The 18029-nt window shown below is 46.6% G+C and overlaps 1 protein-coding gene across 1 annotated transcript; it reads right to left on the minus strand.

Moving 5' to 3' along the window:
• Window positions 1-3540: 3540 nt before the first annotated feature.
• Window positions 3541-12803, minus strand: KLK13 (kallikrein related peptidase 13). The gene is given in 9 exon segments (XM_007179952.2): window positions 3541-3729; window positions 5295-5431; window positions 6835-7020; window positions 7023-7103; window positions 7419-7467; window positions 7469-7534; window positions 7536-7612; window positions 10842-10928; window positions 12770-12803. Coding segments are annotated over 9 exon segments (906 nt in total).
• Between the last annotated feature and the right edge of the window lie 5226 nt (window positions 12804-18029).

The following is an 18029-nucleotide window of genomic DNA, read 5'->3' on the forward strand; positions in this document are numbered from 1 at the left end:
GGCTGAACAAAGTAACACTGCCTTCTCGGTTCAGCTCTCACACCATAAACAAGTGTCCTTTTCACTGTCTACTTAGCGCCACATTTTTGCATTTTTCTGCTTTTTCCTGGTGACTTGGCTGTTTAAAACGGCCCCCCAGCATAGCACTGAAGGGCCGGCTGGTGTTCCTGAGTGCAAGAATGCTGTGATATGCCTTGCAGAGAAAATATACGTGTGCTACGTGAGCTTCCTTCAGGCACAAGTTATGGTGCTGTTGGCTGTGAGTTTAACATGAATGAATCAACAATGCATATATTAAATAAAGTGTCTGTAAACAGAAACACACATAAAGCCAGTTGATGTATTGATTGGTTGATGAAAACATTTTGACCAGAGGCTCATGGGAAACCAGCCCTGTATGCCCCTGGGAGCACTGTTTCAATAGCCTTAATTCAGTGCTCATGGTGACTTTATAAAACATAACTATTATGAATGAGTACCAACTGTATCCTCTAGGCTGCTTTGATGTTCCTGCAAACTCTCTTTCCAGTCCCTCCACATCTTTTCATCTCTCCCGACCCAAGCCATCGCCTGGCCCTTGCCCACCCACCCGATCACTGCAGTCTGCCCTGGATTCATCTTCCTGCTTCCACACCCCCAAACCCCTTGTCTTCACCACCCACCCCAAAGCCAGAATGATGATGATGAAATAGCATTCACATTTTATGGAAAGATGAGAGAAATTTAAACATAAAATTTGTCTCTGCCCACTTGGGCCTCCTCCCTCCCCTTTAGTGTGTGTTGTGCATCTGCATTAACCAGGCCTCCTTAGGAGATAACCTTCCTTCTTAATCTTCTAAGAGGCAGGATGACCCATGACCCACTGCTCTGTACAGTAGATCTGGACTGTGTGAACTGTCAATAATACGCCATTTAATGTACAGCCCTCTGTCTCAAAAACTTATATAAATGTGCTTTGACCTCCAATGGGTGGGGTTTTCTGAGAGGCTATTCCAGAGTTATAATCCTCAATTTGGCTCGAATAAAATTTTCCATTTCTTTCTTAGATCAACTGATTAATTTTTTGTCGACATTGGTATGATCTCAGATATGACCTTTCCCATGTTCACCACTCTCAGGGGCTCACCGTCACACTGGAAGAAAGACCAAACTCTGTACCACAGCCTAAGAAGATCCTGCATATGTATTTGACTCTGCTGAATCCTCCAAACTCCTTCCCTACTGAGGCCATTACTCTAAGATCACACTGGCCTCCTTGCAGATCCTGGAATAGGCTAAACTCAGGGACTTTGCCCTGGTGGCTCCCTCTTTCAGGGATAACACCCCCACCCCACCCCATTCTTTGCAAAAATGGCTCTTTCTCACCTTTTAGGATCTTCAGCCAAAACGCCACCTCCTTCAAGAAGCCCTCTCTGACCACCGTACTCAAAATAGCCATCCCCCCTAATTCTTTAACACAAAGCCCTGTTTATATCCTTCATGGATCACATTTATTACATAAATCAATCACAATTTGCCGTTATTTAGTTTGTGTATTTGTTTATTTTCTGTGAATCCGCTGAGGGCCAAGTTTATTGCTGCTTGGCTGTCTAATAAACAGTTCGAAACTAAAACTCCTTACCTTTCCCTGCAAAACTGTTCCCTCAGGTTCCCCCCGCCCCATTTTAGTAAATGGCAGCTCCATCCTTCTCGTTGTTCAGGCCAAAGCCTTGGAGTCACCCTTGACCCTCCTTTTTCTCACATTCTCCAACTGATACCAGCAGACACTGTAACCATCCCTTCAAACAGATCCAGAATCTGACCTCTTAACTCCTCCGAGGATGTCACCCTGATCCAAGCACCGTCACCTCCCACTGGGCTATTGCAGTCACTCCACACCAACCTTTGCACCCTCTTCATTAATCTGATACATTAGGCAGGCTCCTGCCTCAGGGCCTTTGCACTGTCTGTACTTTCCACTTATGGTACTGCTCCCCAGCCAGATATGCACGAGGCTTCCTGTCTCCATCCTTTCAGTCTTTCTTTAAACTTTACCATCTCAATTAGGTCTTCTTCCCAGACCATCCTATTTATTTATTTATTTATTTGGCCACACCGTGCGGCATGCGGGATCCAAGTTCCCCGACCAGGGATCGAATCCGTGTCCCTTGCAGTGGAAGTGTGGAGTCCTAACCACTGGACTGCCAGGGAAGTCCCTGAATCATCCTATTTAAAATAACAATGCCATCCACTTCCCAAACCCAATACCCTTCATCTCTGCTTAGTTTTTTTGCCATGACATATCACCACCTGACAGTCCTTTTCTTTATTCATCCTTTTTAAATGTGTGCTTCCGCAAAGACTGTATGCTCTACAAAGGCAGAAGTTTTTGTCTGTTTAATTCACTGTCTATTACCTGTGTCTGCAACAGTGCTTGGCTTATGATAGGAACCAATGTTGACTGAATAAATAAACAAAATGGTATTTACCAGTACTCAGGAGAGTATTTGCACATGATCAGCACTGAATAAATGTCTGCTGAGAAAAACATGTTAGGCACTATGAATTTGAGAGGTTGTTATTAATAGCCTAAGGAAATATTATATAGGGAGCCATGCAAATAATAATAGTGGTAAGTGCTCAACATTTATACTCATAACAGTGCTATGAGGAAAATAATGAGCCCCATTTTACAGATGAGAAAACAGAGGTTGTGTTTTATGACTTATTCAAAGCAGGGATTCCCATGGCTGGGCATTTAATCACTGCATCTGGGAGTCATAGACAAAGATGTACCAGCACAGGGTACAGGACAAGGATTGTGGATAAGATAAAAGAACAGAATATTTGGTGAACAATACGGCATGGCGGTCCCTTGGGTTACTCGACCCCAGCACCCTAGAATTTAGAGTGCTGTTGATGTTTAGTGGGCATGGGGATTCAGACATAGGGAATATTGGCAGAATGTAGAAGCTAGGTAGGAATGGGACAATTTGGGAGACCCAGAAATGTCTCCAGGAATTTCCTCAGGTTCATTTGAAAGAATGAACCATGGTGAGGCACCATTGTTAGCTGTGATGCATCAGAGGTGCGTATATAATATTGTCAGAGCAGAAAATCCTGCACACAAGAGACCATTTTCAGGAAGAAATGTCTTGGGAGTCTAGAACACTCTTGAGCACAAAACATGGAAGCATCTAGAATATAGGCAGCAAATTGGGGTATAAGATGTTGTCAAGGAAGTTTTGTTCATGGGACATAGAATATTGTTGAGATGGGTTGATGGAGGTATTTAAGTGTTTCACAGATAGAACATTCAGATGGTGATCTAGATGTTAAACAGTTGAGAGATCTGGGATGTTGTCTCGGTTGGGACGTTCAGGGGGCTGGGATGTTTCAGGGATGCAACGTCTGGGAGACCATGATGCTGAAAGTAACTGAATGCTTTTGAAACATGTGATGTCCGCTGGGATTGGGTATTTTGAAAACATGGGTCACTGGTTCAAGGGGAACACTTTGGGAGGGACAGAGAAGGGCTAGGCAGGGAAGCCAACCCGCCTTTTATTGTGGGCCCTTCGTCCATTTCTACTCCCGAGTTTTCCATTTTCGGATTGTTTCTTGGATCCATGTAACACACTGAGAGACTCGGATGTAGACACCAGGCCGGTTGGGCTGTCCACATGGGAAGTCTCCCCGGGAGATGATGCCATAGAGTGTTCCATTACAGATCACGGGACCCCTGGAGTCGCCCTGAGTGGGAGAAAGAGAGAGGGAGGGGGTCCTAAACAAAAGGAGAGACACACACACGGAGGCAGAGATAAAGAGAGATAGGAATATGGAGAAAGGGTGAGACAGAGCAACAGAAACAGGGATAAGGAGACAAACACAGAGAGACAGGAAGAGAGAAATTGACAGAGATAGATGCTGAGACAGATAGAGAGAGACAGACAGACACTTCTGTGTCTCTCCTTGTTTTTCTGTTCCTCAGTCTCGTTAAATTGGTGGTGGCTTACCTCATAAACCTGTTCTTGGTTCTCTGGCCCCAAATCCCAGCTTGTACCCCTCCCTACCTCCCAACCCTGCTTCAGCTTTATGGTTCCTTGGTGTCGTCTTACTATTGGGTTAATCCAGCCACATTCCTGGTAGGGTAGGCAACATATCTGCACTGCCACTTCTCCCTCTGGGCCCAGGGCAGAAATTACTAATTGATGAGGCTCATATCATTAGTTCATTATCATACCCTTTCCCACAAAACCAAAACCCGATCTAAGAAGCCCCCTCTATTGGACATACGTTGGGTTTTTTTTTGCCCGTGTAGTATCCATTTCCCCTTATTTTGATGACAGCCTCTTGATTTTTTTCATTTGGGGAACACCCTCTCAACCACTCTTAATCCATGCAACTTGTCCCTGCCCCTACCCACCCCCACGGTTAGTCACGTGACTCAGACTTGGTCCATCAGGGAATCCCACAACTCTGGCCAGAGTGGTGGTTCAGGACACAATACGGCTGACCCTTGAACGGCACAAAGGTTCGGGGCACTGACCCTCTGCACAGTGAAACTCCCCCTATAACTTATAATCGGCCCTCTACATACGCTGTTCCTCAGTATCTGAGGTTCTGCGTCCGCAGATTCAATCAGTCTTGAATTGTGTATTTACTGTAGTATTTACTACTGAAAAAAACTTTGTGTTATAAATGGACCCGTGCAGTTCCAACCTGTGTTGTTCAAGGGTCAGTTGTACTTAAGTCAGCCTAGTGAGAATCATGCTCAAAGTGTTTATGTACACAGTTGGAAAAGAGATGTTCTCTCTTTCAAAGATGGTTCCTTAGAGGGTGGGAAGTAAGCCCAAAGCTGCTGGGGCCATCTTGCTATGGCATGGGAAAAGTTTAATTGAGAATGAAGCCAAAACTGAAGAGAGAAGAGCTGAGAGTTAGAGAGAGACAGACTCTTAAACAGTATCTGTGCACCTGGATCCACCCGTGCCTGAAACAAGACACCCTGGGCTTTTCAGTTACAAAAGCCAGGGTTTTGTTTAAGCTGGTTTGTGTTGGGTTTCTGTCACTTGCAACCAAAGGAATCCCAACGTTTATACATCTCAACACAAGGATCTGGGCAGCCACTGTCAGTCAAAGCCCAGGCTTAAGATGAATTGCTTGCCAGCCATGGGTACGCCCTTTTTATCTTGACCCTCTATGCTAGGAGGTATCTCACCTTGCAAAGACTGGTTCGCCCAAGGCTGGAAGCAAATCCTTCTGCCAAGCGTCTGTCCCCACCACGTGGCCTGTGGCAACCCACCAGCCCTTGGCCTCACCTCACAGGAGTCATTGCCACCCTCTTTTGTGCCGGCACAAAGCATGCTGGGTGTGACCTTCCCCGGGTAGACCTGACGACATTCCTCACCTGAGCATAGTTTGATGTTGGCACTTTGGAGGGTTTGGGGGTAACTCACTGAAGAGGAGAGAGAGGAAGGTCTAGGGATGTCTGTTCTGGACAGGCTATGGGGTGGAAGCTGGGTGGGCAGAGAGTTGGTAGAAAATAAAGATGGGAAGAGAAAGATGGGAGATGAGATTGGATATGTATCTGGGTAAAGGGATGGAAGACAGAAATGTGGAGAGAAATGGGGGGAGAGGTGGAAGAAAAGATGAAAAGTGGAGAGAAAGATGGAGAGGAATGGGACAGGGATAAATAAATATATCTCATTATGAGATATAAAAGGGGAGGTAGACGAGGAGAGAGGTGAAGCAAGTGATGGGGAAAGACAGAGAGAAGGTGTTGGGAAGAGATAGGAAGGCAAAGGGGTGAGAGAGAATTGGAGATGAGGAAAACACCAGGAGGAGGAGAGATGAAAAGAGATGTGGGAGAGTAGGAAGGAGTGGTAGGAAGAGGAATGGGACATGTTGGGAAGAAAGATATGGTAATGAGACTAGGGGAGAACTAAGGACTGCTCAGGAGATGCAAAGGGCTCTTGTTGCTATAGGGTTCAACTTTATATTCATATATATATATAATTTATATCCAAAAGATATATTTATTTATACTTTATTATATTTAATAAATATAACTGATATATTAAATTTATTTTCTGAATCATAAATGATAATATTTATATATTTAAATATTATATATATATAATATTTATATATATAAATATTATATATATATATATAGGCTGTGCCGCACAGCATGCGTTCTTAGTTCCCCGACCAGGAATTGAGCCCTGCAGTGGAAGCGTGGAGTCTTAACCACTGGACCGCCAGGGAAATCCCACAAATCTATTTAAATAAATACATTAATATATCGTTTATAGCTTAGGAAATAAATCTAATTTCTATCGTTTACATATTTATATACAGATGTATTATTAGGCACGTCCATATAACATGAACATATACTATATACTATATATTTTTATATATTTATAAATTTATATATATTTATAAAAAGGAAACAATTTTATATATATAACATATGATATGTGATTATAACTTTATATTCATAAATTTATGTATATTTATATAAAGGATATATAACTATATCATATATGATATATAACATATATAACTTTATATTTATACATTTATACTTATATATGCTATAAAGGATATATAAAATGATACATTATCTATTATATGTAACATTATATAACCTTATTTTTACATATTTATATTTTATATTTACATAAAGGATATATATATAACTTTATATATTATATCTGTGATATCTGACTTATCACATATATAACTAAATCTATTTTTATTTATAAAAACTCCTCTTCCAACCTACCCTCCCCTCTCTGCCCCAGCTTCCCTGGCCACTCTGTGAGACCTCAGGCCACCTGTGTGGGCGCAAACCCTGGGGGCTGGTGGTGGTGCCCCAACCAGACACCGGACAGCAGGTGCCAGCGGGGAGGCAGTCGTGGTGGGAGAAGGGCGGGATTTGGATTTGGCTCGTGAGCTGGACCGAGGACTGCAGTTCCAGAAGCAGGATGTTGTGGTCATGGTTCAGGTGGGTGGGGCTGATCTGGTATAGAGGGTGGGAATAGATCGAACTACCTCCCTCACCTGCTCTCCATCTTCCACATGCCCCAGGTCGTCCTTGCCCAGGTATACTCTGTACCCGTTGTGGGTGCACGAAGGGGGTGGTTAGAGGAGCCCAGGAACCCATCTCCGTTCCCATCCCCAATCTAACCCTCCCCCATCCCTCCTTCCTCATCTCCAAACATGTCTCCTTCCACATCCTCAACTCCACTTCCATCCAAACCCTCTACTTTGACTCCATTCCCATACCCACCTCCCCATCTCCGCTCCAAATCTCATTCTCTCCCCCATGCCCATCCCAACCCAGTTCCAACCTCATCCTCAAACTCACCTCCACCCACCCACCACCCCAGTCTCAGTCTCATCCCTACCCCATGCTCCCCTGGCCCCCACATACTCCTTTAGACAATGTGCTGCAGTGAGGACCCATCTTGGGTGGATCAGGACTCTCCCCCCCACAGAGCAGCCGCCCTTGCACTAGTAGGGCTACCTTCCAGGCTGAGAGTTGGGGAGGGGCAGGTGTAGCTACCGGGGAGGAACCCATTGGTCCCACTGGTGCTATTGAGAATCTTGGGGTACTGCTGAGAGATGCCTGGTAAAGGAGAGAAAATGTTAGAGAATTGGGGTTCACGGGGGAAGGAGGCCTGGTGTTGTGGTTCATGGGCTTGGGGAGAGACTCAGAATTTTGCTCTGGGTGACCAGGAACTGATGATTCATTTGTTGGCCTCTGGGAGTTGCCATTTTCTATGTAGTAGAGATGAGTCAGGGCAAAGTGGTGATGTCCTTTTCTGTAGAAGTGACAAACACTCCACTGGAGGTTAAAAGAAGAGTTCATGGAATGAGGGTGCTTCTGATGGGTAAGCAGAAGCCTGACTTTCTTCCTACCTGAATTTTCTCTCCTGGCCCACTACAGGGATTGATTTCTGGATGTAGAAGTGAGCCTAACCTACCCATCTACACAGGCAGTATCCCTCCATCCCTCCATCCATCCATCCCACCATCCTTTCAACACACATTTACTGAGTGCCTTCATGACTTTACATACCATTCATAGGCTAACCACCCCCAGATACAAAGTTTGCAGCACTCTGCATCATCTGACCCTTGCTAGTCTCTTCAACCCCATCTCCCACTTCTCCTCTTCACTCACTCTGTTCCAGACCCATGGACCTGTCCTTCAAACACACCAGATCCCTTGTGCTTGCTGCTTCCTCTTTCTGGACAGTTCTTTCTCTAGACCTGCCCTGTTCAGTATGGTAGCCACTAGCCACATAGGGCTATCTAAATTTAAATTAATTAAAATGAAATTTAAAATTCCGTTCTTCAGTCACACCAGTCACATTTGAAATGTTCAAGGCCCCACATGGCCAGTAGCTACCACATTGGACAGCACAGATATAAGACATTATATACGTGAAATAGTCTACTGGATGGCACTCAGAATCTAAAGACTGTGTATCTGGGTCCCTCTTGACTCTGAGAGCTGAGCTCAAATGTCACCTCTTCAGAAAGGCCTTCCCAGATTCCTGGTCACCTGGTCTAATATTGGCCCTCCTAAACTCCCCGCCCCCTGTCATTCCCTATGACATCTCCCGAGTTGAGTTTCATCATAGCTACAATCACTATTCCTTTCTCTTTATATTTTGTTTACGTTTAATCTCCTCTTCTTGACTGTAAGCTGCACTGACCACAGGCACCTGAACTGCTTTATTCAGTGCTGCATTCCCAGGACCTAGTGATGTCTGGCACACAGCAGCTACTCAAGCAATGAGTGTTGTGTGTACCAGGCACTGTGCCTGGCATTAGAGGCGCAGCAGGCAACACAGGGACAGAGAAAGTCTAATCCCGAATGTGCCACTTTCTGGCTGGGTACAAGTCTCCAGCCTCAGTTTTCTCAGCTGTAAAGAAGGAAAAGTAATCGTTTGTCTCTCTTCGGGTAGTTGTAGGTTCAGTAAGATCCTACATCCAAGACACACACAGGACCTGGCACAGAGCAAGCACTCAGTAAGTGGGGACTGCTATTAATTGCACCCTCAGAAACTGAGTCATCATTCCTTTCTCTTTCAAACCTGATTTTGTCAGGAGAAAGTTTCACGATGGTGCTAATATCCTTTCAACACCTCTCTTGTCTTGCTGAGCTCACCTTTCAAAACCAGGAGGAAGCAGAAGGTTACCTTCAGCTGGCAACCCCAAAATTAAGTTGAACTATCTGCAATTGCTATTTTAGGGGAGGTCAAAAAGGGTCAACTATAGGCAGTTTCAGGTGGTCCAATACAATAAACATTGTTTTTGTTCATTGTGTGGAATTGATTTTTCTCTCTTACCTTTTATTTATAGCAAAGGATGCTGTTTTCCATTTAGAACAGTGATATAAATTTCAAATATGTTTTAAGTAAAAAAAAAAAAAAAGTTGCCTCTAAGAAGCCCATTCGGTTGAAATTAATAAAGATGGTTTGCCAGACCATAAAGTCCAGGGTGTGGAAGACAGCACAGGCAACATGGATTAAGATCCTGACTCAGGCGCTGCTGGGGACTTTGCTTTCTCAGAGTCGTGGGTTTTTCAGCTGTGAAACTGGAGTAATTATAGCGCACCTACCTCATAAGGCTGTTAAGGATTCCACAAGACGATGCATGTGGAGCTCCTAGCCCCGGGGCATGGCACCTAGAAGGGGACATGGGAGTCCTAGGTGTGTCACCAAAGGAGAGAAGCTACCCCACCTTCAGGCCAAGGGTGGTGATGGGTGCCTGAGGACCCCTCCCTCCTTCAGGTCTCAGCGCCTTTTGGGGGCCTTTCCAGGCCAGGAGCTGCCATGATATCTCTGGGCTTCTGGCTTGGCTCCTTGAAGCCATCACCTCGTGTCACAGTTCTAACTAATTATTATCTAATTATTTGGGTAATTGTTTGAATAATGTCTGCATCCATCTCCTCTAGGCTCTGGGTGCTGAGAGCAGGAACTCTGTCTCTGCTTCTACAGCACCCGACACTCTGCCTGGTGCTCAGCTGTTTGTTGAATGAATGAGTGATGCATGAATGGGGTTTCCAGAGAACTTGCCTGCAAAGGCAGGGAAAGGGGGCTTAAATGTGAGGAGAGGAATCTCTGCGGACCAACTCTGGGTGGAATCAGATAGGTTTGGGGTCTCCTCAAGGATTAAAGAACAATCTAGAAGGTTCTGGAAGGGCCTGAGAACGGAGACAGAATACTACCAATAAAGTAGTAATAACAACTAACTTTCCAGTCCCTTCTGTCTGCCAGGCGGTGAGCACATTACATGCATTACATTTCAATATTCACAACCACCCTTTGTGGTCAGGACTTAATGTTCCCATTTTTACAGATGAAAGAAAGAAGCTAAGTTACTTGCTCAACGTGGCAGCCGTCAGGATTTGAACCCATGTCTGTCTCTTGTAACTCTGGGGAGGCCTTGAACGTGGGAGGGTCTTGGGGGTGGGCTTTCCAATGCAGAGTAGGACAATCAGCAAACGGGCTGGTTCGGAAGATCCCGAAGAAGACTTAAAACTAGGGCGAGCCCATCTGAGCTGGGAGAGGGTCTGCGGTCGGTGGGGAGAGTGGACTGACCCCAACTGGGACACCGGGTCACGCAGGGACAAGCAGGAAGCTCTCCTGTGTCCCGGTGGGACCCGGGCCCGAGCGGGCGGGGGGGCTGAGCTTGCGGTTCCCAAGCCCCCTCCCCCTCCCCCCTCCCCCTCCCCCTCCCCCCTCCCCCACCCCCTCCCCCTCCCACCCCTCCCCCCTCCCCCCTCTCCCCCTCTTACCATGGTCTGGAGTGGCCACCCGGCCTCCACCCCCGCGCATTCTTACCTTCTGACAAGGCCACCTTCAGGAAAGCGATTGCAGCGGCCAGGGGCCACGTGGTGACTTTGTGGTGGGGGGCAGGGCGGGCGGAGCCTGAGAAGTTGAAGAGGGTGCTAAGCGCTGGCCAGAACCCCCATCTCTGGACACTCCCTACCCACCCTGCTCTGCGTTTCCCAATCTTGAACGTCCTCTCCTTTACTCTGAAAACCTTGACCCTGGAATCTGCAAGCCCCTCCCCAAGTTCCATTCTTGGTTGGTGGGGGGAGAGTCCCAGGAACGTGGTGGGAGGGGCAGCTTGCACACGTCCCTCACCTGGGGCTCTGGCTTGCAGCCCTTCACACTAGGTGGCCAGTCCCTCCACCCCTGCCCTCCAGCGAGCTGGGTCCTTGGTGAACGCTCCCGCCCCTCTCTACCCTCTCCGTGTCCTTTCTCCCCTCTCAGGGAGAGCTTCCACTGCCAGCTGCCTCAAACTTCAGCCTCGACCCATGGCTTTTAACCCCTGAACTCCCTGCCCCCAGCGCCTTCAGCATTTCCCTGTTGCTGGCCGTCCCCTCTCCACCCCCAATGGCTCAGCTGGCTGTCGCCATGCACCCGCCCACCCCACCCCGCGCCTGGGCTTGGCCCTTCGTGTGGGGCGGAGCTACCAGGACAAGCTAGGACCCAGATCTGGTTCCACCCAAGCCCAAGTTGAACCCACTGTGAACTTTCAGGCAGCAAGACCCACGTGGAGGGAAGGGAAAAGCTCAATTCCTTCTCCAGGCCCACCCAAAATCCCTAAGGCCCTCCCTAACATCAACCCATTTTTTATGCCACTTTCTCATCCCCCCTCTAACCCTATACATATTCTTAATATACGTCAGCTCCTGGTTGGCCATTTTCTACTCTATTCCCACCTCCCAACTAATTTTAATGATTCCCCTTACCATCAGCCTATCCCTCAGACCCATTCCCATCAACAGCCTTATCTCAAGTTTATCTCTCTACATCAAACTCAACACATCTCAACCTCATCTCCAGCCCTATTTCTTCTGGAAAACACAGGGATACCCAAATTTATTCTACCCTTCCCTCCTCCCCCAATCAGACACAAGAAAGGAATCTTCAGATAGGTGGATAGAAAGTCAACTTACACTTGGATGTGGGCAGGGGTTGGGCCTGGGAAAACAATATTTTGGATAAATGGCCTTTTAAGAGCAGGGTCAGATGGGTGAGGCAGTCCATGGGGACCTAGGTGGGGAGGGAGAGGCAGGAATCAGGAAGCTCTGGGGACGGGATGATGGGGAAGAGGAAGGAGGAAGGGTGTTTTAGGAGTGAGTAGGCGTCTCCTGGAACTGTGGGTGGGGACATGAGCTAATCCTAGGGGGTGGAGGGGGTAGGATTAGGGATTAAAGAGGACAGAGGTGGAGTCAGAATTTGAAAGAAAGCCAGAGACGGGGACCAGATGATATTTGGAAAGAGAGACAGCAGTGGTGTCATGATAAGGATAAAGGGTTGAGATGGATGGAGTGAGTATTCATCTCAAAACTGGTGTGGTCCATATTGGGGGAGTTAAAGTTTGGATATAAGGGTCAAATCTAGTGTTAAAAGATAATTTTTTTTAAAGTATCTAACCGTGACTCTCCTGCATCTATAAAATGAACATATGTCAAAGATGTTATTTGGATTTGTTAATAAGCGATGGAGCTAGCAAGATGTTACAAAGAACCACACATGTATAGGCAATAAGAAGTGCTAAAATGAATGAACAAATAGATGCAAAACTGGCTTATTCTATATGGAGGGGAGAGAATTGTACTTCCACCTGACAAACGTCATTTGCACGGTTATGGACAAGAATTATTTGCACTGCTATCGACTATTTATCATTTACAGAGTTGTAAAGTAGCTCAAAGACAGTAAAAGAAGCTGAGACCCCATAGAATCAGATAACCCACCTAGTTTTCCATTGATGACATCTGTTGGGTCCATCTTAAAGTCTTTCACAGTTTTTCCCTACACTAGGAAGAAAAGTTTGTGGTCGGGTTTAGGATGGTGGTTGGTGGGGGGGGAGGGGCTCTGATGACTGTGTTGGGAATGCAGGTGAGTTTGGGGAAGAGAATGGACCTGGGGTGAGGATGGGGTTGGAGTTGGTTTTGGGGATAGAATTAAGTTGTAGATGGGAGGGATCTGGGGATAATGTTGTTGACAGAGTCCCAGTTGGGTTGGGGCTGGAGATGAGGCCAAGACTGAGTGTTTGGATGGGGAGGTGTTGAAATACAGTTGAGTTGGTGTTGTGCGTTGACATTGATAATGAGCACTCAGTGTGAGGTCGAGTATCTGTGTCAGGGTAGGGTTTTGGTAGGAGTGGGCTGGGTCATAGCTCTGAGTGCCTCTCAAGGTGACAGAAAGGCTACTGTCCTTCCCCACCCTGGAATTACCCCGCTTCCCAAGACTGGACCCAGAGTAGGGACCGAGTTCACTCTTTTTGAGTTGAGTTGGGTTCAGGCTGAGTGGCAGGACGGAGGATGCGGGTTAAGTGAGGTGATAGGTTTGTGTGGGAAGTCGGGGTACCTGTGCTCTCTTGTGGCCTAGGTCCACACTTCCAGAAAAAGCCTTTCTCCCTTGGGAAAGGCTGGAACTTGGAGTGGGGTGGCTGGCTTCGGTATTTGCTGAGGGGTGGGTACCAGGTCAACACTGATATTAGGGCTTATGATTGGCTGACTCTTGTTGAAGTGAGGTCATGGACCCACCAAGAATTGGGGGTATTCTACCCCCTCACTTGATCAATAAGGCAACTGGAGCCCATGGAGTTCAGTGAGCAGGTGAAAGTCACATGCCAATTAGACCAAATTCAGGGGTACTGTCTCATAGATCAGGGTCTGTCCCCCTCAGAGAGAAGGGCTAGAGCAAGAAAGAGAAAGGACTAGAAAAAGAGACAGTGTTCCTAGTGGTTCAGAGCTGAGTTCAAGTGACATGGCCATTCTGTGCCTCTGTAAAATGGCGCTATCAATAGCACCTGCCACATAGAGCAGGGTTAAATGAGTTAATATTTGAAGATGCTTAGAGGAGAGTTTGACACTAACCAAAGGCCACAAACATGCTTGTTAAATAAGTAAAGCTGGAGATGGAGGCAGCCTGAGGTTCCCGGGGGCCCCACCCTATAGCTTGGCTTCAAAATGAGGTTCTTTGTCAAGCAGGAACTGGAAGTTCTGGTTGGAAGTGCTGGCTGGGATGAGAAAGTTGGCCCTACACCCATGCCCAGAGCAGAGGCCCCGATGCAAATGTGAAGGGATGGGGAGACTGAGAAAGACCCAAAGGGATAAATACACAGAGACAGATAAACAAGGTGGATGGGAGAGAGCAGAGGAAATGCAGGGAGAGACAAAGGCAAGACGATGTAAGAGGTAGAAAGAGAGACGCCTGGGGAGAAATCAGACTTGGGCTTTTGGAGAGAAAGATGCACAAGAAATTGAGACACGTGACTTCTTCTTTAGAGCTGGATCCACGTTATTAAGGATGTTGGTCCCAGTCATCTCACACATCAACGAAATACCACTTTTCACCCATCAGAATAGCAAACACTAGAAAGGTCAGTCTTGCCACCTCCCTGCATCTGTGCCCACATGCTCCGCCTCCTCTCCCATTTCTACAGATGAACAAGCTTCACCTCCATCTAAGAAAGACACCTGCACTTGTGTCAGGTACCCCAACCCCTCTCACCTCCTCAAGGACACTGTTCCAGCCAGCAGTCCTCTGCTCCCTTGCCTGCATCATCCATTCTTTTCTTCTCCATTAACATACAAACATGCTACAATTTCTCCCATGTTCCATGAAAAGAATGTTTTAAAAACCTTCTCTCAACCTTTGTGCTCTCCTTCAGCCCCTGACCCAGTTTTTTGCTCCCTTTGACTGCAATGCTCCAAAACGTTGGCTACACGTCCTGTGTGGCATTCCTCTCCTCCTGTTCTCTCGGGCCCACTCCATGCAGGCTTCCACCCCCACTTCTCCACCAACTGTGCCTCTTTTAAGGGCACCAATAAGGTCCATGTTGCTGAACCCAGTGGCTAGCTCTCTGGGGTTCATCTAACTTGAGTTATGAGCAGCATTTAACAAGTGATTCACTCCCTGGTCTTTCAAAGTCTTTCCTCGGCTTCTGAGACACTACCTTCCTCCTGGTCTTCCTCATTACTCACTGACTGCTTCTCCTTCGTGACTGATGTTGTTTTCTACTCAGGTCCCCAGTCTCTACATGCTGGAGCATTTGGCCCTCTTCTTTTCTCTGTCTATGTGCTCACTCCCTTGGTGATCTCATCTGCTCCTGTGGCTTTAAATACCATCTACATGCTGATGACTCCCAAATTTTATGTCTCCAGCCAGACCTTGCTCTTAAACTCTCAACTTGACACCCAACTGCCTACTCAATAGATTCACGTTCGAAACCCAACTCTTGTCCTTCACCCCTCTCACGTTCCAAATGGGTTCCTCCTACAGTCTTGATCTTCTCAGTAAATCGTTTCTTTGTCCTTTCATTCCTCAGCCAAAACCTCAGTCTCGCCCTTGAATTCCTTTTCTCACACACCACACGTCCATTTTTTTTACCAAACCCTGCCAGTGCTACCTTCAAAATAGATCCAGAATCGGACCATTTCTCAACATCTTCCATCCTTGCCACCCTGGTCCCTCCCAGCCACCATCATCTTTCATCTGGATTATCTCGAGTTTCTTATCTGGTCTCCCTGTTTTTGTCCTTGTCGGCCTACACCATTTACACACAGCAGCCAGAGTGACCTTTTATTATAAAATGTAAGTCAGGGCAGGCCACACCTCTTCTGGAAAGCCCGCAGTGCCTCCCACCTCACTCAGAGTGAAAGTCAGGTGTCCTTACGGTGGCCAACAAGGCTCTAGACCATCTGGCCCCAGTAGTCCTCTGATGTCACCTACCGCTTCCTCTTCTCCTGCCCCTCTCATGCCAGGCACAATCCCATCTCAGAACTTTAGTACTTTAATGCCCACTCCTGGAGCCCTCTTCCAAACCAGATGTCTGCCTGGTTTCTTCCATTCTTGTCATCCTCTCCATGAAGACTTCCTTGACCATTGTAGTTGGAGATCCCTGAGATGGGTTCAGGGAACCACAAGAAGGACCCACAGAACTCAGAAAAGCTCCTGCACTCATGATTTTGGTTTCTTACAGCAAAGTAAAAAGACACATGGGGCCAAGTCCAGGAGAGACCAGGCCCGAGCTTTCAGTTGTCTTCTCCCAGAGGGGTCGTATAGACAGCACTTACTTTGCCCAGCAACAATGTGTGACAACACGTACAGAGGATTGCCCATCAGGAAAGTCCACCTGAGCCTTGGTGTCTATGTTTTTTACTGGGGGTCAGTCACATAGGCACATGGCTGTCTGCCTGCATTGCTGGCCTTAGTCTCCAGCTCCTCCTCAGGTCAAACATGCCCCAAGACCTCCATCACAAATCATCCTATTAGGATAGACTGTCTGGCATGGCCCAAGGCCCCCAGGTAAAGAAAGACACTGTTATTAGGCAGAATATTACAAAGGCTTAGAGGTTATCTCCCAGATGCTAGGCAAGGGCCTAACTTCTTTTTGTAATGTGCAGGGTTTGGACAACATAGCCCTGCTGAGTTAACCACCCACTGCATAACCCTCTTAAAATTATAACTTTCCTCTGACATTCTCTATCCCCTTACTCTGCTTTATTTTTCTCCAAAGCACTTACTCCCATCTGTAATATTTAATGGTTTTTTTTGTTTTTTTTTTGGCCACGCCATGAGGCTTGCAGGATCTTAGTTCCCCGACCAGGGATCGAACCTGGGCCACGGCAGTGAAAGTGCTGGGTCCTAACCACTGGACTGCCAGGGAATTCCCAATATTTCATGTTTTACTCATTTATTTGCCCCTTGTTTGCCTCACCTCCAGAAGTGAGTTCCCCGAGGGCAACAATGTTATCTGCTTTGTTCCTAGAGCAGTAACTGGCACATAATAGGATTCAGTAAATATTTGCTGAATGAATGAATGAACTACAGGCATTTTTTGAGGGTGTGGAGAGATATGAATCCTTCTTATCTGGGCAAAAACTTGCCAGTACTTGGTGAAATTGATTAAAAGTAAGACTTTTGGTCCAGTGGTCCTATTCCTGTGATATTCCAAAGAAGTCTTCTATAGTTCTATAAGGAGCCTGCCCCCAAATGGTCATTGCAGTATTGCTTGGGTAGTAGAAGGAAACTAGGTGTCCATCACTGGGGGACTGGGTCATTAAACATGGTGGATGTATACCATGGAGAGGTGCTTCTCAAACTCTAATAAGCATGGAGTCCCCTGGGGGTCTTGTTAAAATGCAGATTCCGGTTCAGTTGGTCTGGGGTGGGGTCCAAGACTCTGACTTCTAATAAGCCCCAGATAATTCTGATACTGCTGTCCCCTGGACCACACTAGGAGCAAGGGTATAGACTCAAGCAGTCCTGTCCAGTAGAACTTTCTGCAATGATGGAAATCTATTTATCTGTGCTGTCCAATATGGCAGCCATCAGCCACATATGGCTATAGAGCAGCAGAAATGTGGTGAGTGCGACCGAGGAACGGAATTGTAATGCATATTCAATCTAGATAATTTTAGTTTAAAAATTAAGTGACCACATGTGGCTAGTGGCTACCATCTCGGACAACACAGGTTGAGAAAACACCAGCACCGTGGCAGTGAGTAGTAATGAACCAGGTGGGCAGACAGCAACATGGATAGGCTGTTAACACAGTATTTTGGTGTGAAATAACGTCACACCATCTTTGGTGGAATAAGATCGCCTATTTAATACTGAAACCTGACTCCTCACCCACACCCACCTGCCTTCATACCCTATTCCATCAGTCTAAAATGCCTCAGTTGTATTGGCACTATTATTTTGTATACCACTGAGAAAGAAAAAGGAGCCATCGATGAAATTAGGGCGTAATGCTAAGACATAACACTATCAGCTAATTATAAACGGAGCCTCTCGCTTACGGAGGTTGTAAAAATGGGAGAGGGATATGCATCTAAGAAGCAAAAAAAAATAGGGTACGTAACCATCGCAGCTGGGAATATGAGTTGGAAATCAGATTAAAGATTACTTTCATCTAAACTACTTTTACTTAGCTTTATAGTAGGATGCAGGCCAAGAATTACAGCACGGTCCGTGTCTTCATCTCTCTGGGGGCTCAGA

The sequence above is a fragment of the Balaenoptera acutorostrata genome, chromosome 19, assembly GCF_949987535.1.
Source record: "Balaenoptera acutorostrata chromosome 19, mBalAcu1.1, whole genome shotgun sequence".
In the NCBI taxonomy this organism is placed as follows: Eukaryota; Metazoa; Chordata; class Mammalia; order Artiodactyla; family Balaenopteridae; genus Balaenoptera; species Balaenoptera acutorostrata.